The sequence below is a fragment of the Cynocephalus volans genome, chromosome 1 (genome assembly GCF_027409185.1).
Source record: "Cynocephalus volans isolate mCynVol1 chromosome 1, mCynVol1.pri, whole genome shotgun sequence".
NCBI lineage: Eukaryota > Metazoa > Chordata > Mammalia > Dermoptera > Cynocephalidae > Cynocephalus > Cynocephalus volans.
Genome location: NC_084460.1, coordinates 206888207 through 206911252, shown reverse-complemented (window position 1 = coordinate 206911252; position 23046 = coordinate 206888207). Strand labels below are relative to the sequence as shown.

The following is a 23046-nucleotide window of genomic DNA, read 5'->3' as shown; positions in this document are numbered from 1 at the left end:
CTCTATACAGAGAACATTGGCTTCCCATGTTAGGGCCTTTGCATTGGCTGGTCTCTTGCCTAAAATGCCGTTATCCCAGATATGTACATGAACACATCTCTCACCACGTTCAGATCTTCAAATATCTCTTTCTCAATGAGGCCTACCCTGACCACTGTATTTAATATTGCAACTCACCACCAGCCCCCCAGCACTCTCCATTCCCCTTACCCTACCTTTTTCTTTTTTTTTAATTATCAGCTTCTCACATGTTATATAACTTACTTGTTGTGTTTACTATTTATTATCTGTCTTCATCCTTTAAAACATAAGATCCACAAGACAAAGATCTTTATCTCCTTTGTTCTCCAACATATCCCAAATGCCTAGACTAATGCCTGGTACATGGTCCGCACTCAATTAATACTTGTCGAAAGAATGAATGAGCATTGGTTTTTGTTACGGTAACTACAAGTAATCTGCTAGAAACCTTGTATACAATGACATTACAAAATAAGACATGCAAAGTAACTTCTGTGCATGTTTTGTTCCCATCCCTAATCCCACAAAAACTATAATTAAGAGGATGAGAGGACAGGAGAGGAGACAATATCCTCAAAATGTGGGACTCTAGAAAACAGACAGACCAGTGATAACCTACTTAGCAGGTATGAAAAGCTGAGTTCTCAGGTAGCAATCAGAAAAACTGAGAAACAACATAATTTATATCATAGAAACCTCAAAAGACTCAGAACAAGCAGCACCAAGCACCTCTGGAAATGTAGGTGGGGAGTAGGAATTATAATAAGGAATACTTGGGGAAAGCTACATGAGAAGACTGATCTCTGATCCCTCCCTACTCCACTCTTCTGGCAAGAGTCCTCTCCCACCCTGACATGATCTCTGGAGAGGGTAAAAAGGTAGGTCCTTTGATTTCAAAAACTGGTACTGTACCAAAACTAGGAGATTTGGTGACCAAATACGTGCTGAATGCTGAGTATACCCAGAAAACTAGCAGTCAGGCCTTTACTGTCCAGGGCAGGAGATCAGAAGAGTTTTTTCCTGAACAATCTAACCAGTCAAAAGGGAAGATCTAAAGATATGATACCAGAAGTTGCTGATCAAATGGCCCAACCAGACCATCATACAGTAAAACTCAAAATTGACTAACCCCAACTTTTAACATAAGCAGATAATCAACCAGACAGCTGAGTGAGGTCTCTAACCAAAACAACCAAACAGACAAAAAAAAGCAACTTGTAAGAAATGGGCTATGTGGAAAAAACACTTTTAAAAACTGCTCCCCAGATTACCTTATTAATATGCTCAGTAAGATGAGAAGATATTACATATTATTAAAAGATCAGGATTCTAATCTTTTAAAGGGCCACTCAAAGAACATAAAAGTACTTTAGGAAATTATAAACATGATGGCAGAAATAAGAAGACCTCAACTGAAAGATTAGAAGATAAAACTGAAGAAATCTCCCAAAAGCAGGTCAAAAGACAATAAGATGGAAAATAGAGAGAAATAATATGAAAATTAGAAGAGGAGCTCAGAAAGGCTAATATGTATTTGATAATAAGAATTAAAGAAAGAAGAGAAGAAATGGAAGGGAGAAAACCATCAAATACATTTCTCAAGAAAATGCCCCAGAACTAAATGAGTTTCCAGATCAAAAGGCCACTGAATGTCCAGCACAATCATGAATTTAGACCAACAGACTGGCATACATTATGAAATTGTAGGGCATTGGAGACAGAGAGAAGGACTAGCAGTCATCTACTTAGCAGATATCCTGTGAGCTTCTTTTTTCCAGAGGGATAAGAATCACATACAAAGGATCAAGAATCACAATGGTGTTTCAACTCTCAAAACCTAGAATGGGTCCAGTGGATTCATGGGCCTACCCATAAGTCATTTTCCTGGTCCTTAAATGTATAGTTTGAATGGACATATTGTTAGTGGACAGAACCCCACATTGGCTCTTGCCAAGACAGGAACACACAAGACAAGCAAGGCCAAGGCCAAGACCTGACTGACTGCATTTGTAAAGCTATTACAAGACACTTTGATTTAGACAGTTTATTACTCACATAGACGGTAAAAAGAAGAGTAAGCCAAAAGTGCCAGCTCCTTACAATCATTGTCCCACACACCAAAAAGGACAACGCTGGAACCAAAAGGGACCATATGACTGCAATATGAGTTGTGGTCAACCCCACTGATGAAGAGCCACTTTTAAACTCCAGCTAAGCAGTTTTATACTCTGGAGCTATATTGCTGGAAGGGGGCAAGAAGCCTCATACCTCATCAGAGAACCCTGTAGGTGATGAGAAATCATCCCATGACAACCTACCAGAGGGATAGGAATTGAGAGATGGCCTCCCATCCTCTCATGTTCCAGGAGGATCACCGAGTGTTCTCCAAAGACTCGAATTAGTTATAGTTCAAACACCTGCCTATGTGGCTTATTTGAACCCTGCAAAGTGGCCAAGATGACATGGCAGAGCTGTTCATCTACAGTTCCTTGGCTTGTGGGATAAGGCTACCATACTGCAAAAAGCTAAGAGGAAACTACTAAATGGCTTCCCCAGCCATCAACTAAGATAGTAAATCATGTCCTCAGAGGAATGGCAGAGATTAGCACAACCCTTAAAGACCTGATGGTTTTCACCAGTATGTCTCCTGCAAAAAACAGACAAACCCAGGAGGTTGACAACAGACTACTGCAAATTCAACCAAGTCGTAGCCTCAGTTGCAGCTGGAGTATCTTTACTAGAGCAGATTCACAAGACCTCAGGCAAGTGATATGTGGCCATTGATCTGGCAAATGCTTCTTTTCTATCACTATCAGGAAGGAGGGCCAGAAGTCAGAGTATTTATTTACAGTCTTACTACAGGCATAGGACCTAAATAAGAATAATATATCAAGGCATGAGGACCAAAATAAGGAAGAAGTGCATGGAGAGGCCTCAAGGACAAATGGAAAGATGGAGAGATAAGATCCCAAACAGAGCAAAGCGACAACAGATGGAACTTGTATTCAGATTTCTGACAATCAGTTCATATGTTAGGACTACAGTCATATGTCACCTAACTAGTGATACGTTCTGAGAAATGCATTGTTAGGTGATTTCATCATTGTGCAAACATCATAAAGCATGCTTATACAAACCTAGATGGTATATAGCCTACTTCACACCTAGGCTATATGGTATAGCCATTATGATCTTATGGGACCACTGTTGTATATGCAGTCCCTCACTGACCGAAATGTTGTTATGCAACACATGACTGTATACCTAATTGAGGGAATAAAAGCTTTAGAAAAAAAAAATGCCAAGATAAAGCAACTTCACAAACTCCTTCTATGTTGGAATCCCATGAGTATAATGGAATTTTTTTTTTTTTTTTTTTTTTTTTGTCTTTTTCGTGACCGGCACTCAGCCAGTGAGCGCACCGGCCTTTTTTTTTTTTTTTTTTTTTTTTTTTTTTTTTTTTTGTGACCGGCACTCAGCCAGTGAGTGCACTGGTCAGTCTTATATAGGATCCGAACCCGCGGCGGGAGCGTCGCCGCGCTGCCGGCGCAGCACTCTACCAAGTGCGCCACGGGCTCGGCCCACCGGCCTTTTTTTTTTTTGTCTTTTTCGTGACCGGCACTCAGCCAGTGAGCGCACCGGCCATTCCTATATAGGATCCGAACCCACGGCGGGAGCGTCGCTGCGCTCCCAGCGCCGCACTCTTCCGAGTGCACCACGGGCTCGGCCCGATGGAATGTATTTTTTAATGGAATGTAGACCATTAAAAATGAACGCCAATATTCAGTGTTGCTCTTAGAGGAATGAGTAAATTCTCCTGCCCTGCTGAACTCAGGAATGGCCATATGGCTTGCTGGCCAACAAAATAGGAGCAGAATTTGAAACATGTCACTTCCACGCAGCCACTTTAAGAGCTAGCTTCTCTTCCTTCCTCTATGATCATGGCAGCATGTATCAAGATGGAGCATCTATCAGCCTTGGTCCCTCTGTAACAGAACAGGAATCATGACTTATCTTTTTATTGCCAGTGCCTGACATAATGCCTGGAACAAAGTAGATGCTTATAAATAATTATTGATCCATTACATGGGGAATAAAATTTGACCTCACTTGCAAATAGAGGGTAAGCTACACAAGGGCAGGGACTATGTCTGTCTTCTCACTACTGTATCCCAAGACCTGAATGAGGGAGTCTCCAGAGAACTTTCATTTGCTCTGGGGTCCACCTGCACCCCTTAACAAATATTGAGAGTGCCAGTTTGTGCCAGGTTAAGACATCACACACAGTTGAAACTTGAAGTATTTAACCAAGTGCCCAAATTACTTTCAATTTCAATAAAAGGCTCATGAATGACAGTGTTTTAGAAAAAGTCAAACTTGGGGAGATTCATTCATTGGACAAACAACACTATGCACTCTAACAACGCAACGGGTCCAGGCAATCGGTGCAATTGTGTGAAGGTTTTTGTTGTTGCCATTATGTTTACACCTCACTTATCACTTAGGTACGGGTACCCCAACCTGCCTTAAGCCAACTGCTTGTAACCCAGTACTCCTGTGTCCCAACACGCAGAGCAATGATTTAGGAAAAGGCCTCCTCTGACCCCAGGCAGCTACACCGCCACTAGGGAGAATGAAGACGGGAAAGTTCGAGAGGAAAAACCGGGCCTGAGGTTGGGGTTTGTTTTAATGAAGTCTGCCAAAACCGGTGGGGGTTGGAAGGGCTGAAAGGAGAACGGAGCTCAAGTTGCAGTAAGGATGAAGCTGACAGAAGTAAAGTGCCCACCCCTCTTCCCCCCGGCCCCAGCTACTACCCTGTGACCCCGCCCCTCAGGGCCAATCCCGCGAGACAATAACGAGTTCCCGGGAATTCCTTCCAACTCCAGGAAAACTCCAGTATGGGTGGGGCAAGTGCAGGAGTAGACGACAGCACGCCGTCACCCGCCTCTCCGAACTCAGGATCTCGAGAGAGCTGTGGCTCTCGCGATCTTTCAGGTGCCGCTCCTCCACGCGGTGGCCGACGGCGTGTGCTGAGACCAGAGGGCCGGGAGGGCGGAGATTGTGAGGGAGGGAGAATCCCCTTTGGCCTGTCGTACGGAAGCCTGCGAGGGACGGTGGTGTCCACTGCCCTGTTTCGTGTCCCGATGCCCAGCGCCAGCGCCGGCCGCAAGAGTCAGGAGAAGCCGCGGGAGATCATGGACGCGGCAGAAGTGGGTTTCCTCCTTCCGCGGTCTTGGGAGGACAGAACCCAGGGCGGGACCTCGCTGAGGGAGGTAGTAGGGTGAGCGGGGCCCTGTTATCGGAGTCTCTGTCCGCACTTTCCCTGCAGGTCGCGTGGCCAAACCCACTCCGGACCGCATTTCTCACAGGGTCGCCTGGGAGTCCTGGTCTACAAGTAGAGTGTCCCCGGGGTGGGGTGGACGTGAAGGCCCAACTACCCCAGAAGTAGGAACGGTGGGGTCACACTTAAGCTTCTCTGGGCTAGATACGTCCTGCACGTAATGCACCCCCCCACCCCGGCAAATTTAATAACCACTAGTAATCGATATGTTCTCAGCCCTCGTGTTCCTAGTGTTTTGGCAGGTAATGACACTACTTTGTAAAACCTTCTGCCATTATGTTTAATGACCATTTTCCATGTGACAGCTTTAAAGAACACACGTCATTTTTATTTGCTTTCTGTCTCTTGGTGACCCAAGTGAGGTAGGTAGTGAAGGTTGCGGAGAATGCATTTGAGATAAAGTGACCCAGAATCAGGTGGGTAATTCATAACACCCAGGGATCCTTCACAGCTTTTCAGAAAGTAAAGTTTGAAATCATTCCACAAATTATGTGCGCTGTATAATTCTTGAGCCGCTCCTAATTTTTCTATTTAGGAATTATGAATTTGTTGTAGTTATATAAGGAATAGGTCATCGCAGAAAACTAAATAGAATAAGGGTTGCTGAAATGTGAATGGTGCTCGTTAGAATGGGTAACACCTTTTTTTTGTCTTCTCACACCTTAACCTGTTTATACTGCCCTCAGGCTTCATTGTGTGACTGGATCTCTCTACTCTGGCCAGAGTTATCTGTCCTTAAAGTGTATTTTACATTATAAAAAAAAAAAAATTGTTCAGTAAGCACCTTAACCTGTCTGTTTTATTTTGGTATAGACACAAAATCCAGTATCCTCCAGACCTAAAGGAAGGGATTCCAACAGGTAGCTGTAGAGTGACAGAAACAGATTGTTTCATACAGATCTTAAGTTACCTTGTAAAAATCTAAGGAAATTACTTTTGTGTATTCTTGACCTTTATTATACAAGCTAGCAGTGCACCCTTTGCAGACAGCATAGGCCTAGATATAAGGTAAAGATTGTGGTAGAGTTGTGTCATAACTAGAAGGATCTTGATATTGTTTTAGAGATAAAGTAAGATTAAAATAAAAGGACACTTATCTGTGTAAAGGTATAGTTTGTTGATAGTCTGGACCCTAGGTATCCTGTTTCCTGTTCCTTACTTTAAGCCTGTAACAAGAAATTTGATATTATTGTCACTGTTGAGCCCTTGTAACCTGGAATCCTGAAGATGGATTTTGGAAACAGGAAGCTGGTGAGTTTTTTGATGATTTTTTACAAAAGGAAAGTTATAGTTAACTTATACCTAACATGTCAAATTTCAAAAAACTGCAGACATCTGGTTCTCAGAAAGCTTACCCAAAATGTTGGTTCTTTTGAACATCTCTTCCTGTAATAGGAAGCTAATAAAACTATGGTACTTCATCCTACTCTTCACAGAGGAAATTTATATCCCTGCTTTGAAGTAGTTTAATGTCCTTTTTGAAGAAGGTAGTTAAGATGTGTTGTACATTTGTGTAAATTTCACCTGAGAGTGCTGTTATGTATGGCATATCCATCCAGGAGTTAGGATCTTCAAAACAAACTAACCAGACAATGGGTGGTTTTTCTTTTTCAGTAGCGTACGTATGTAAATGAATGACAGAATTCCACAATACTTTTTTTGTAGGATTATGCTAAAGAGAGATATGGAATATCTTCAATGATACAATCACAAGAAAAGCCAGGTTAGTAGGCATGTGATAATAAATAAAGCTTTTTTTCTTTCTAATTCCAGGAAAGCTTTTCATGAAGTTTTAAGTAAGGTTGGCATAACCCAAGGTGTAACTCTGAAGGCATAACTCTGAAAAACTTAAAGGACATTAGTAACCCAAGTAGATGCCATAACCCTTTGTAAACATTGTCAGTTTAGGTTTCCTCGTTTAGAAAAGGAAGAAACTGTGTTAAATGAGTATTGTAGGTTAAATGGAATATTTTCAATGATAGGTTCTATTTTTAAATATTCCTAAATGATTAGAAGAGCAGTTAATAAAACTGCCTTCATCGCATGCAGGCTTTTTGCATGCTGTAATAAAGCTACCCGCATTACTTTCCCCCGTTTACTTCATCACATGCAGGCTTTTTGCATGCTGTAATGAAGCTACCCCCATTACTTCCCCCATTTACTTCTCTGACTGTTCTTGGCTATATTTATTAAATTTCTATTCTGCTTGACTCTTTCCAAATATTTATTTTCTCATTTAATCCTTACAACATCCTTAAAAATTCTAAGGAACCAAAGTTGAAGGATAAACTTGCCTCTCACAGTGAGAATCCGCCAGACCTAGGATTGGAACCAAGGCCATCTGACCCTACAGCCCAGGGGTTTTCCATGTTCTCTGGCTCCTTTGGCAGTGCTGTAATTAGGGTTTTAAACCCCACTTTCCCAAATAACTATTAAAATTACCCTAATTATCACATATATTTATAAGTCCACTCTTAGATTTATGCTATTCTGTTTTGTTTGGTTTTGAGTTTTGATTACCTCTTTAAACCATTTGCTTTTTCTGTCTTGGCATATTCAAATCTGCGTTCTAAAATCTTACCCTGCTTTCTCTTTTCTTTCACAATTTCTTTTACATGAGTTTACATGTTAGACTTGGAAGTTAGCTTATTAACTCATAAAGTCTGTTGACAGTGTTTTGCACAAATCCTCTTATGATGCTGAATGGCTTTAAAATTCCTCATTCATTCTCTTTGCTTTTGGCTGTGAGAACCCTGGTGTTCTGTAAATCAGATTCTCTCTACAACTGCGTCTTTGCTTCAAGAGAGAAATTATATGTACGTTTAGACAAACTAGGTAAAATATATTTATAATTTGATTTCATTATGCTATGTATCCTAAAAGGTATTAGTCTTAATGTTATAATGTCATGTCTGTTACTGTGTATTTAACGAATACTTAATTTTTTCTCTAACCAAATTATTGCATATTTAAAACAATAAAGTGATTCCTGAATGTTGCCTCATACAGCTGTCTTTACATAATAGTTGTTTTGTTGCTGTTTTCCTGTTTGGGGGACTCTAGATGGATGACATATTTTGTTTAGTGTTAGAGGGCATGATAGTTGGGGCCTACTTACAGCCAAAGGCTCACATAACTATAAGAACAAAGTATGAAATGGCATCAAGCATGACTGGATCTAGGGGCTCAAGCACCATCTTCAGGGCTTTTTTTCTTTACCTCTTGGCTCTGCATCCTTTAGGATACTGGCTTCATTCTCCCATCCTGCAAACTCATGTTGTGGGAAAGCTGGTGGCTGTAGCCCTGGGCCTATACCACCCCAGCTCAGCAACCGTAGGGAAGAGAGCTTCATTTCCAACATCTATATATTAAGTCCCATAGAAGGACTTTGATTAGCTCAATTTTAGTAACATGCCCTTCCTTGGGTCAAGTCACTGTGTCCTGGGGAATGGGGTACTATGACTGTCCAGGCCTGGCAGAGAATCTTACCCTGTGGGTAGTTGACTTACATACAGTGGGAAGCAGGTATGCACAAATGCTGTGTCCACTTGGGCATAGGCAAGTGAAGACGGGCTGTGTTTGGCCTTATAAGTCGTTGAAGTGTTCAGCAGATGTGCATTTTGAAACAGTCTGATTGCAATGTAGACTGAATTAGAAGGGGACCAGAGGATAGCCACTTAGAGGGCTATTGCTGTAGTTTAGGCAAGAGATAATAGCTGGGTTTTGGAAGGTGGCAGTGAAGATGGCTGAGAATTGATGGACTTTAGAGATACATTTAGAAAGTACAATTCACAAAACTTGAGGCAAATTGCACGTGGAAGGTGATAGAGAAGAACGTGTTGTTAAAGATTGGGAATTATTTAAGATGATGCCACGTATTTGTGCTAGCTGCTGTCAGAAATAATTATCTCTTTGTAAATTCTGATTTTAAAAGTTGTTTCACTATTTGTTACAGATCGAGTTTTGGTTTGGGTTAGAGATTTGACAGTACAAAAAGCTGATGAAGTTGTTTGGGTGCGTGCAAGAGTTCATACAAGCAGAGCTAAAGGTAAGATTGATTTAATAATCAAAACCCTTTTCGTAAGGACTCTGAATTTTTTTGTCTTGCAGTTCCTCACAGACCAAAGTAAATCTGCAAAAACAAAACAGAACAAAATGAAAACATAACTGTTTTCTTTATTAAATCACAGTAAAGTATTAGTCTGTGGTTAATCAATTATGGGTTCGTATAAGACATCCTTAAAAATAATTTGACCCTAAAGACTTTGAAAACTAAGACGTCAAGGTACTTTTCTAGCATCTTTCAAAAATTTGATTATTTAAGGGCCAGCCCATGGCTCACTCGGGAGAGTGCAGTGCTGATAACACCAAGGCCATGGGTTCGGACCCTATACAGGGATGGCTGGTTAGCTCACTGGCTGAGCGTGGTGCTGACAACATCAAGCCAAGGGTTAAGACCCCCTTACCGGTCATCTTTAAAAAAAAATTTTTTTTGATTATTTAAATGGCATGTTTTGATAAGCTTCTCATTTATTAACATTCTTGTATTTGAAATTATTTAGATAGGGAAAGAGATGAAATAGAGATAAGGCTAAGACTGGGCTGTCCAATACACTAGCCAGTGGACACATGTAGCTATTTAAATTTAAAGTTAGTAGTTCAGTCACACTAGCTGTACTTCTAGTGCTTAATAGCCACATTTGCCTAGTGGCTCCCATATTGGACAGATAGCACAAATCCAGAATATTTTCACCATTGTAGATAATTCTTTTGGACAGTGCTGAGCTAAGAATTTACCATTAATAACAGAAGAAAGGTTAGGATATTTTAAACAAACCTCAGTTTCTTATGGAAAATTGGCCTAACATAGTGTTCAGAATTTTCTAAAAATGTTAATGACGCATATATTAGTTAATAACTTTATATTTTTCACACACATTTTCAGATTTGATCATCCCTACAAATTTGTGAAGTAGGCAAAACAGGCATTGCTATTCCACTTTATGAATGAGGAGATTGAGGTGACTGAGGTTCAGAATGATGAAGCTCCTTGCCCAAAATCTCATAGTAATTGGTAGAATACAGACAGAATATGGAAGCTTCCTAAGACATCTCTGTGTCTTTAGCAAAGTTCTTTGTTTCTATAATATTTAACCTACACCATCTAACAGTATTTCTTAATTGTATTTTGAAATATTTTTATTATTATGGAATTAATATATGCTCTTTTTTCTTAATGTAATTTTATTAATATTATTTTTTATATTCTAGGATGTTGTTGTGGAGCAGTTGGGAGGGAGGTGGAGGAGAAAGGGGAAGGAAATGAGATGGAAGAAGGAGGAAGGAGGAGGGGCAGGATTGAGGCCTGTGGCACCCCCCTCATTCCTGCAGAAGGGAGAACAAAGGGCTTCCAGCAGTGGCTTGGTCATTGCTGGGCTGGGTGCACATATCAGGGGGATGTGGCAAAAGCCTTCGCCCCCCACCGTCCCAGCTTGGGAGCCTGGGGCCCTTCCTGCTGCAGCTTGGTGGTTGTTGCTGTGCTGGTTGCACGTATCGGGGGGTGTGGCTGAGGCCTGAGGCCCCCACTGCCCTGGGTCTGGAGAGCACGTGGCGCTTCCTGTGGTGGCTCAGTGGTTGCCACAGGGCTGGCTGTGGGTGTCAGGGGGGCATGGCTGAGGCCTCCCACTGCCGCGGCTCAGGAGAGCCCAGGGTGCATCCTGCAGTGGCTCAGTGGTTGCTGCTGTGCTGGCTGCGCATGTTGGGGTGGGCATGGCTGAGGCCAAGGCTCCCCACCACCTCAGCTGGGAGATTCTGGGGAGCTTCCTGTGGTGAATCAGTAGTTGCCGCTGGGCTGGCTGCATATGTTGGGGGGATGTGGCCGAGGCCCTCATCACCCACCCTCAGGATTGGTTGCTGGTGTCAGGGGCATTGCTGAGGCCCCCGGCCCTCCCCACTTTCTGGCTTGGTAGCCCAGGGGACTTCCAGTCCTTCTAGGTGTTATAGGTGTTAAAGGTGAAATGAGACCTTTACTAGTTAATATGAAACTTTGTCTCTGGTTGCAGGTACTTTGTTTTTTTCTTTCATTTCTGTGTTGGATTGTTTGCTGTTCCCACCGTTTAAACTCTGTGCTGGAACTAGTTTGTTGTCCTTTGCTTACTTCTAAAATGGAGGAATTTCCTGTGGGGACCAGTACTTAGAGCTCTGTGGTTGAGCTAAATTGCTGCTTTGCTGCTCATTCCCTAGGGAAGGCTTTTTGTGATGCTCAAGTTTTAATGGTTGACTTTATAGGTACTTCCTGCTCGCGAGAGATCAAGTGAACCTGGGTCCTGTAGAAACTCTGGTCTGGGCCTGAGTCTTATCATCGAACTGCACCCCATGCAATTTTATATTCCTGATCAGTTTCCTCTGAGTGGTCCTTCGCTGATTGGGGTGCAGATCAGCTCTTGCTGTGCCGCAGTCTTCTCCTGGTGGGCCCGTCTCCCCCACCACTCATGGGCTGTGCAACAGTCCCTTGTGATGACTCACCAGCCTCTGAGTGGCTCCTTTTTTTCAGTTGTTGGGGCTCCTTGCTCCTGTGTGGGTCCACAGAAACCCTATTAGTGGTCTTGTAGGCCAGGGGGCCACCAGGCCCTCTTCTCCCATGCTGCCTCCAAGCAACTTCATCCAAACGGCACAGCTGTGGCTTTTGCTGGCTCCTGCTCCATCCACTCAGCAGCTGCAGCCTGGACGTGGCCAGGGCTTGAAACAGAGCGGTTTTTTCTTTCTCTCATCATGGCTTCTCCTGCCTTATTGTACTCCGTAAGTCTCTCCTCCTCTCCCACTGAGCTCTAGTGGCCCCAGCTTGGCTATCGTTGCTTTTTTATAGTTGTAAATTGGTTGATTTGTGGGAGAGAGTGACACTGGGGACCATCTATTCTGTCATCTTGACTGGAAGTCCCATTTTTTTAAAATTCTAACATTTTATGCATACATCTCACTCTCTCAGGGTCACTAGTATTAAGAGTTTGTCTATTCTTACAATATCCTCCCCACATAAACAGATGAATACTGGTGGACTTTGTGCACAGTACTGGTGTAATTCTAAATTTACAAATAATGTTGATTTGCGTTCCTGAAAAGTTGGGCCATTTATTCTACCAACAGATAGTCACATTGTATTGTAAATCTTCATTTACTTGTCCTTCTTCCATTAGACAGGAAGTCTTTTGTTCTGCTCAAATTGGGCTCTGTTTTCAAAATATAGTTATTTAGCAAATTAAAAGATAGAATGGATGCTGTATGTAAGCTTGAACCAAGAATACTTCCCTTCACACCTGTCCTTTCGTTTTATCTCTTCCTTCTCTCTTTCTTCTCAACATTTAAAACACGTAAGTGAGTGATATTTCCCAGTGGTTATGAACAGGGAATTTTGAGTGAGATAGATCTATATTTGCATCTGAATCTGAGCTTGTACTCTGTTACCCTACGCAAATTGTCTGACCTTTCCAATCCTCAGTGACTTCTCTTAAAACAAATATAGATAATATCTAGCTTATATGATGTTATGTAGTAGTGTTTATAAAGCCTTTAACTTGGTACAAAGTAAGGCCTCAATAATTGAGTGATTGTTAATGAATATGATTATTACTTACTTGCCTTTCATTGTAGTTTTTTGCGTATCTTACTTCCTGTTGTAGGCGCCTGGAAGGCACAGCTGCTTATTTTATTTCTTTGTTTGGTACACAACATCTAATAAGAACGGTACTGAATAATAGATGAATAAATAAGTAATAGACTAGGTGTTTTATTTTTTATTTAATTTTTAAATTTATTTTTAACTTTTTACTATGAAAAATTTAATATATATACAATAAATCTATTTACAGCAATCAACAACTCATTATCTTATTTGTACCCCCCATCCACTTTCTGCCTTCTGCCTGGATTATTTTGAGTAAATCCCAGTGTCATAGCATTCATCTGTATATATTTCAATATGTGTCTCTAAGAGATACGAGCTCTTTTCCAAAAGACATAACTGCTGTATATAATCACATTTTAAAAATCAATAATAATTCCTTAATATAATCAAACATTAAACATGTTTAAATTTCTCCAATTCTCTCCTCCTTCCTCTTTCTTAAAATTGATTTGTTTACATCAGGATCCAAACAAGTTCTACTTGTTGGATTGGTTGCTATGTCAGCTGTCTCTTATGTTTCTTTTAATCTGTAGGTTCCCCCTTTATGTAATTTCCCATAAAGTTTCACAAGGTCTAGATTTGCTGGCTCCATCCCAGTAGTGTCATTTAATATGTTCCAGCGTCCCCTGTGTTTCCTGATGATTGGTTGCTGGATCCTGAGGCTTGGTCTCAGTCAGGTTAGATTTGGCTTCAGAGGTATATATTCTTGGTGCAGCCTCTATGGAAAATGGTATGGAGGTTCCTCAAACAATTGCAGATAGATCTACCATACGACCCAGCTATCCCACTGTTGGGAATATACCCAGAGGAATGGAAATCATCAAGTCGAAGGTATACCTGTTCCCCAATGTTTATCGCAGCACTCTTTACAATAGCCAAGAGTTGGAACCAGCCCAAATGCCCATCATCAGATGAGTGGATACGGAAAATGTGGTACATTTACACAATGGAATACTACTCAGCTATAAAAACGAATGAAATACTGCCATTTGCAACAACATGGATGGACCTTGAGAGAATTATATTAAGTGAAACAAGTCAGGCACAGAAAGAGAAATACCACATGTTCTCACTTATTGGTGGGAGCTAAAAATTAATATATAAATTCACACACACACACACACACACACACACACACACAAACCGGGGGGGGAGGGGGAAGAAGATATAACAACCACAATTATTTGAGGTTGATACGACAAGCAAACAGAAAGGACATTGTTGGGGGGGAGGAGGGTAGGGAGAAGGGAGGGAGGTTTTGGTGATGGGGAGCAATAATCAGCTACAATGTATATCGACAAAATAAAATTTAAAATAAATAAATAAATAAATAAATAAAAAGAGGTAAATATTCTTACTGCAGGAGGCCCATTATGTCTGATTATCTCTCTGTGATGTTAGCATGATTATTTGCTGGATCCATTATTTCAGTAGAGGTTTGCAAAATGCCATATTCTAATTATTTTCTTCCTTCTTTATTTACTAGCTGGGATACTTCAATAGACAGAAATGTTCCCTCCTCAGCTATTTATGGTTACCTTGAGGAACAATTCATATAGGAAAGACAAGATAAATGATCAACTCTTCCCTTTCTTACTAGTTTTAGAAAATGAATTGTTTCTCTGTAATCTTCCAAAGAGACTGAAAGTTTATTTGCTTTTGTTTCATTGTCATTTTGTTTTTTGTAATGGTGAGATGTAGTTTCTTTTTCTTTCTCATTTGTATTTTTGTTCTACCAGTGGGCTTTGTTCTTTGTGTTTTAGTGGTAGTGATTGTTTTTCTGATTCCAGATTGAGGACTCCCTTGAGGATTTCCTGCAGGGCTGGTCATGTGTTGGTGAACTCCTGTAGCTTTTGTTTGTGTGGAAAATATACTGTTTCTCCCTAAAGGATAGCCTTGCTGGGTATAGTATTCTTGGCTGGCAGTTTTTTTCTTTAGTATTTTGAATATATCATCCCATTTTCTTCTGGCCTGTGGAGTTTCTGTTGAGCATTCTGCTGTTAGTCTGATAGGGGCTCCCTTATAGGAGACTTGATGCTTTTCTCTTGCTGCTTTTAAGATTCTCTCTTTGTCTGTGAGCTTTGCCAGTTTGACTATAATGTGTCTTTGAGGGGATCTTTTTGGGTTGAATCTGTTTGGGGATGTGTGAGCCGCCTGGATCTGAAGGTCTGTGATTTTTCTGTTATTATTTACTTGAATAGGTTTTCCTTGAATAGGTTTTCCATGCCTTTTCCTTTGTTCTCCCCTTCTGGAACACCCATGATTTGAGTGTTTGTGTGCTTAAGGTTGTCTGCTAACTCTCTTAGATTTTCTTCATTTTTAAAAAATTCTTTTTTCCTTTGTTTTTGTCTACCTGGGTTACTTCAAAAAGACTTATCTTCAAGATGAGAAATTCTTCTGTTTGTTCAAGCCTTCTGCTTAAACTATTGGCTGTGTTTTTTATTTTGTTGAGTGAATCTCTCAGTTTCATGAGTTCTTTTTTAATGTATTAATCTCTTTGTGAATTTCCTCCTGCATATCTTATATATTTTTTTCTCATTTCATTATGTTGTCTGAGTCTTCTTTTATCTCAGTGAGTTTCCTTAAGATTGTTGCTCGGAATTTGTTTTTGGAATTTGTCATTTCAAGAATTTCCTGCTCTATAGAGTCTGGTATTTGAGAATTACTGTATTCTTTTGGTGGTGTCCTATTTTCTAGGATTTTTGTATTTCTAGTATCTCTGTGTTGATGTCTGCTCGTCAAGTAGAGCAGTTGCTTTTCCCGTTACTCTGAGAAGGCTTTAAGGAGACTTTCTCTTCTTTTTCCGATCTCCACTGGTGGCTCTCATTGTGTCAATGCAGTTGAGTGTGATGGGCCACCAGCATGGTGGCTATGGCTACTCCTGTGGCGGCAAGCTGCTTTTGTGGCAGCCATGGCTGTGGTGGTGGCTGTGCTGTGCCACCCGTGTGGAAGTAGTGTTTTCACCATGCTCCCTGCTTGCTTCTGGGTGGGGAGTGCTACCCTTGGCTCCTGCCTAGTACCCTGGGCATGCTTCTTGCCTGTTTCCAGGCAGTGGGAGCTGCCCTCAGCACTTCTAAACTAGGTGTTTTATACACATAAAATAGAGCATTGTCTTCTGGGTCTAATGTTTACTGTTCAGTAGCTCACTGAAATTGAGAAGATGAAGCATTATTTTAAGAAACTGGAAGACAATTATAAAGCATCATATAAGAGAAAAAATATATCATCTGCTAGGGACATTTGTGACAAATATTTTAGTCTGCTAATAACAGTGCCTGCCTAAAAATCTAAAACACATTGCAAAGACTTTATGGTGATGATGCCAGCTAATAGAGGGAGAAAAGTCTGTCTGTGAATGTCAGTGTTATCAACAGACCAAAAGGTTTAAAGCTCTCTTGAAAGAATTTTTAAGGATTCCATAGTAGTTTTGTTTCTGTATTGTATATCTATATGTAAATAAGTTATTCATGAGTGGTAGGAACTTTGGAGAGGTTAGATGGAAATACCTATTTTCTTATAATTGGAAATTAGTATACATGCAGTATTTTAAAATTCAAACAGTACAAAAACTAAAGAATAGAGTAGAAAGTGTAACTCACTTGTTGCTCTGCTCCCAAGAAGATAAAAAGACACTGTAGAAGTTTGAAATGATATTTAGAAATTATTTTAAACTAAACCTGACACTTATTTTCTCTTACAGAAACTAGTTCATACTCTATATCAATGTTTTATGTAGCTCTACATCACCATATAGAGTGATATTTGTAATATAGAAACATTTGTTCTTACGGATTATAAAAATAATAATAGTTTGTGAAATACTCAGACAATATAGAAGTAAACCAAGTATAAAATATAATATCAATTATAATCCCTTTCAGATTTGTTTTTGTGGAGAGGGTGTGTGTGTCTGTGTGTGTGTTTGAACCAAAAGTTTTATAATACTGTACTGTTTTTTAACCTGCACTTTTTTATTTTATCTTGCACATCTTTCCATGTCTGTGCATATAGTCCTGCATCATTATTTTTTGTTGGTTTCATAGAATAGTTAACACTATATCTATTTATATATGAGTATATTCCCATTTGTGTAAGGTTTATATTTACCCATTGTTGTTTTAATTCACATTTCAGTCATTGGTTAGATTAAACTTCTTTTCATGATGTTAGTTATTTCAAATTTCTTTTGTATATTGTTTGTTCTTGCCCTGTTGTTCATATTGTTATTACACAAGAACAAATATTTTTCTCTAAGTTTCTTTACATTTCAATTTTTTGAGGGGAAGAGAGGCTTGAAATTGCCTGCTTTAGAACTTCATATAAATGAATTATATGGTACTAATCATATGTATCAGTAATTTGTTCATTTTAATTGTTGAGTAATATATCATTGTATAGACTATAGCTTATTTATCCAAACACATCTTGATGGATATTACAGTAGAACATTTCCCATTTTTGACTGTTCTCAGTAAAGCTACTATTAACATTTATGTAAAAATCGTTGTGTGCACATATGCTTTTATTTCTCTTGGGTGGAGTTGCAGGGTCATAGGATATGTATATGTTTAACTCCATAAAAAGGCCAAACTTTTTTAGAGTGGTTGAATCATATGAATTTGAAGTGCAACTGTATTAGTCCATTATCTGTTGCTTGATAACAGAATATCTAAAACTGAGTAATTTATAAAGAAAGGAGATTTGCTTAGCTCACAATTCTGGAGCAGCTGCATCTGGCGCAAGTCTCAGGCTGCTTCCACTCATGGCGGAGAATGGCAGGCAGCTGGCAGGTACAAGGATATCACATGGAGATCACATTGCAGTAGAGCAAGTAAGAAGGAGAGAGGTGCCAGGCTCTTTTTAACAACCAGCTCTTGCAGGAACAAATCCTTTCCCAGGAGAGCTCCCTCATCCCAGGGAGGGAGGGTATTAATCTATTCATGAGGGATCTGCCCCCATGACCCAAACACCTCCCACGAGACACCATCCTGCAACACTGCCACACTGGGGATCAGATTTCAACATGAGCTTTAGGGGGATAAACATATCCAAACCATACCAGCCATCGCCCCTGAAAGGAAACTAATACTACCTGGAAAAATGGCAGATATTAGTTTGGGGGCAGGAATTGTACAAGATGATCCTGGAATATCTAGTCATAATAGGTAGCAAAGAAGCTGGAAAAGACTATATAGTCCCTGTGAAAATGCCTCAGGGACCAACTTGAAGAGACTATCATATGTCAAAAAGAAAACAGTTTGAGTATCAGTAAGGATAATTACAGTGACTTGAGACACATCAGATATGTTTAAATCCATAAGTTTATAATAATGCTAAGGCAGACAAACAGATAACCTAGCTGGTCACTAGTGGAACAAGTTCACCTTTTTGAAAACTTGTAAATAAAGGGAAAGTATCATTCTGTATGGATTGCATATCACTAGCTAACCAAATGGGGAAGTGTCTGTTTAGAAAAATATTCCAGCTAATAAAATGAAAAAAGAATGTTAGAACATCACCATTTTGCCCCTAGTAAATGATCTAGGCATTGATTATCAGTGATTGCTAGCATCACAGAAGACAGACAACCAGAGATATTCTATTTCTAGTCATGGAAGAACACAACACCACCTATGAAGTTGTGTTACCCAAAAAATTGTACCTGAATTTTATTAAGCCTTTAGATCTAATTACCAATTTATAGGAAAAACACAGAACAAAAGAACATGTTAAATGACAATGGGATGCAGTCAGTGAAACCCAGACTATAGGAAACTACTGGGCAAAAACAACCTAGTTTCTTCAATAAATAAATTGAAAGGGGAGGAGTAACCTATGTATTAAAACAGATTTAAGACTCTTCTCAACTCATCACTTCTTTGGATACTGATTTAAATGTAAAATAAAAAACAAAAGGACATTTCAGACTCTTGGAAATTTAAACATTGAGTGGATATTTGATGTTAATAAATTAATTTTTTTAGTTGAGATAATAGTACTATGGTAACATTGTTTTTTAAAAGACATTATCTTTTAGAGATCCATGCTGCAATATGTATAGATGAAATAATATAGCTGGGGTTTGCTTCAGAATAGTACCAGAGTTAAGGGATAAATGGGTGGGGTAAAGCTAAAACAAAAATGGCCATGGCCATAAGTTAATAATTATTGAAGTTCATGGAATTGTAGGTAGATAGTGGTATCATTTAAACTCCTGACGAGTTATTCAATTTATATTTCAGTCTATTTAATGCCACATTTTTCATGTTTTTGTGTTTTTGTTAGTAATTTTACATTTTAATAATGGCCCCCCAACTATAGTGCTGAAGTGTTTCTAGTGTTCCTAAGCACAAAAAGGCTGTGCTCTGCCTTACAGACCAAAATACATGTGTTAGATAAACTTTGTTCAGGCAAGAATTACAGTGCTCTTGGCCATTAGTTAAATGTTAATGAAGCAACAATATATTATTCGATAAGATGTCTTTTAAACAGAAATACAAAACAAGGTTATGTATTGATCATGTGTTGATTATGTATTGTTCATAAAAAGATTGTGACCATAGGTCCAAAGGAACCTAACTCTGTATTTTCTTTTTTTTTTTTTTTAACCTTCTTTAACTTTTTTTTTTTTTTTTTTTTTTTAATTTTATTTTGTCGATTTACATTGTGGCTGATTATTGCTCCCCACCACCAAAACCTCCCTCCCTTCTCCCTCCCCCCTTCCCTCCCAACAATGTCCTTTCTGTTTGCTTGTCGTATCAACTTCAAGTAGTTGTGGTTTTCTTTAGCAGTAATGATTCAGTATTCACTAAATCAGTGTTGTGACAGCTTCGTAGAAGATAACTGTCACAGGGCCGGCCCGTGGCTCACTCGGGAGAGTGCGGTGCTAATAACACCAAGGCCCCGGGTTCGGATCCCACATACGGATGGCCGGTTTGCTCACTGGGTGAGCGTGGTGCTGACCACACTAAGTCAAGGGTTAAGATCCCCTTACCGGTCATCTTTTAAAGAAGATAACTGTCACAAATAATAAGAATCAACCGTATGTAAGTAATAGTGATTACAGTGATGAATTTCTTAATGTTGAACCAGTTTTGGATTGTTGCAGTAAACTCAATTTGGCAAAGGTGTGGGTTGTATTTTTTTAATATGGTGCTAGTTTAACTTTCAGGGTTGTTTTTTTTTTTAATTTTGCATCTGCGATCTAGTTTACATCATTCTAAACTAGAAAAATCCCATCTTGTTTTTAAGTTATAATACTTATATAAGCTACCCAAGTAATACATTAATTCTTTCACATGAATTTTTCAGAGAATACAGAAAAAGTGATATTCCCTTTTTTCTTCTCTACTGCCTATCCTCTGCCCCAACCCTTTCTATTCATTCTTAATAATTTGTTCAGAGTCCTGCCAAATCTTTGTTTTTAAGGCATGTATGTGCACACACAGTTTTGATTTTTGTGTGTGAGTTTTTAGTTTGTCTTGTAATTTAATATTTTTCAACTTTTTTTCTGTTCAAATAATAGTGTTTCTTGGAAATCTTACCAGGATCTAGAAATAAAATTGCTGGGTTGAAGGGTATGCATACACACATTTAAAATTTTTAATATCAGATTTACTTCCAAAAAGGCTATACTCAGTTATATTCCAACAAGTATGTAACAGTACCACTTTCTCCACATCCTTGCCAATAGTGATTATCAATGTTTTTAATTTCTGCCAATGTAGATTATCTAGACAATAAATAAAGTCTTGTGCTGTGAATTTTCAAAACCCTGATTGCTACTACTTCCTTCTTTTCATATCTTACATAGGAAAAATTATATCGATACATATTACTTGTTTGGGATCATTCATGTGCTTTAACTCCAGAAGTAATAATACATTAAAGCTGGACTTGGAAAAACAACCAATGCTGGCAATTTAGAGCAAAGCTCTGGAAACTCATGAATAAGGAAGTAGAGGTGTCAAAATCATAGTGTGACAATAGAATCCTATTTTGCAAAAAAAAAATCCAAAAAGTCTATATAACATGTATTTTTTTTAAGGGCAGTATCTTCAACATTTTTAAAAATTAGAGTCAAATTTCTTACAGTAGGTTGATGTGTAACATCCCTAAAGTGAAGTGTTTTAGGTAGGAGCAAGGAGAAATATTTAATCTAAACAATGTGCTTAAAATTAGTTTCTTTCAAGCATGTCTATGGTTCCTTTCAGATTTTATGCATACTACGTGTAAGTCTCTGGCATGAAATAATTCTCTTTCAATACTGTTCTTCCGAAAAACTTATACAGATTGAGCATCCCAAACCTGGAAATCTGAAATCCTCCAAAATCTGAAATTGCTGTGGTGGTCTCGTTTTTTTTTTTTTAATTGAATCATAATTGATTATACATATTTTTGGGATTCAGTATTGACGTATGTTGATCAAATCAATATTACTACATAGTAATATTGTTACAAATTGTACTTATTCTTTATGCCCCTTGTCCAACCCCCCCAACCCTTTCTCCCTCCCCGCTTTCACCACTGATAACCCTAGATTTCTTTTCTCCCTCTGAAAGAGTAATGGTCACTCTGTTGTTTTGTTGCTTAGATGATCTGTCCAATGCTGAAAGGTGTGTTCAGGTCCCCCAATATTATCATAGAGCAGATGCTTCTTCTGTCACTCTGGAATGGGCTTTGTGGAAAGAGACATCTTGTTCTTTCCTTTGGTCTCTGCTGGTGACTCTCCTTGTGTCAGTGCACTCCAGTGGCTGGCATACCATCTGTGTGGTGTTTGTGACATCTAGCCACTTTCACAGCAGCCATGGTTACTGTGCCACCCACATAGAGGTGATGTTTTTGGCATGCTCCTTGATGCTGGTGGTGTGCCTGGTTGTCGGGGGGTCCATTCCCCAGCTTCATGCCCCAGGTCCCCAAGCAGGCCCTGAGGAACTGCCAGGGTGCCTGATTGTGGGCGGGGGGGTTTAGTCCCTGGCTCGATGCCCAGAGCTCCCGGGCAGGGCCCCGAGTGATGGCAGTGTGCCTGGTTGTGGGCTGGGGGAGTTCATCACTGGCTCCATAACTCAGGTCCCCTGTTGGCTCCGAGATGGTGATGGTGGTGTGCCTGTGCTGGAACTAATTTTTTGTCCTTTGCTTACTTCTAAAAGGAGGAACTTCCTGTGGAAACCAATACTTAAGCTGTGTGGTTGAGCTAAATTGCTGCTTTGCTGCTGTTTCCCTAGGGAAGACTTTTTGTGCAGCTCAGGGTTTAATGGTTGACCTTATAGGAACTTCTAGCTCTCCAGAGACCAGTTGCACCTGCGTTGTGTAAAACTTCTGATCTGGGCCTGAATCTTTTCATCAAACTGCGCCCCATGCAAGTCTGCATTCCCAACCAGTCTCATCTGAGTAGTCCTGTACTGATTGGGGGACGGATCAGCTGTCCTTGCTGTGTCCCAATGTTCTCCCAATGGGCCCATCTCCCCCACTGCCCGTGCTCCAAACATTTCCCATGGGATGGGCCCTGGGACGGGCCCTTGTGATGACTCACCGGCCTCTGAATGGCTCCCCTTTTTCATCTGTTCTGGCTCCTCACTCCTATGTGGGTCCACAGGAACCCTATTAGTGGTCTTGCTGTCCTGGGGGCCACCAAGGCCCTCTTCTTCCCTGCTGCCTCCAAGCAACACCATCGGAAGGGCACAGCTGCGGCTTCTGCCGGCTACTGCTCCATGTGCTCAACAGTTCCAGCCTTAAAGCAGCCGTGGCCTGAAACACTCTGAGCAGTTTTTTCTTTCTCTCATCATGGCTTCTACCCTTTCATGAACTTAGTAGGTCTCTCCTCCTCTTCCTCTGAGCTCCAGTGGCCACAGCTTGGCTGTTGTTACATTTTTATAGTTATAAATTGGTTGGTTTGTGCGAGAGAGTGACGCTGGGGACTGTCTATTCCGCCATCTTGCTGAAACTGCTTGTATTTAATCTTAAGTATGGCCGAGGTTTAGAAAAGTAGTACATGTTCAGTGTA

General features: G+C 40.0%; 1 protein-coding gene across 2 annotated transcripts in view; it reads left to right on the top strand.

The window, feature by feature from the left end:
* Positions 1-4971: 4971 nt before the first annotated feature.
* Positions 4972-23046, top strand: part of DARS1 (aspartyl-tRNA synthetase 1) — a 76843-nt gene continuing 58768 nt past the window's right edge. Inside the window, exons 1-3 of one of the 2 annotated variants that reach the window (XM_063094945.1) lie at positions 4972-5294; positions 7028-7085; positions 9318-9410. In XM_063094945.1, the coding sequence (XP_062951015.1) occupies positions 5166-5294; positions 7028-7085; positions 9318-9410 (280 nt within the window). In that variant the 5' untranslated portion in view covers positions 4972-5165. The remainder of the gene's footprint in view (positions 5295-7027; positions 7086-9317; positions 9411-23046) is intronic. The other variant, XM_063094952.1, reaches the window with a different exon arrangement.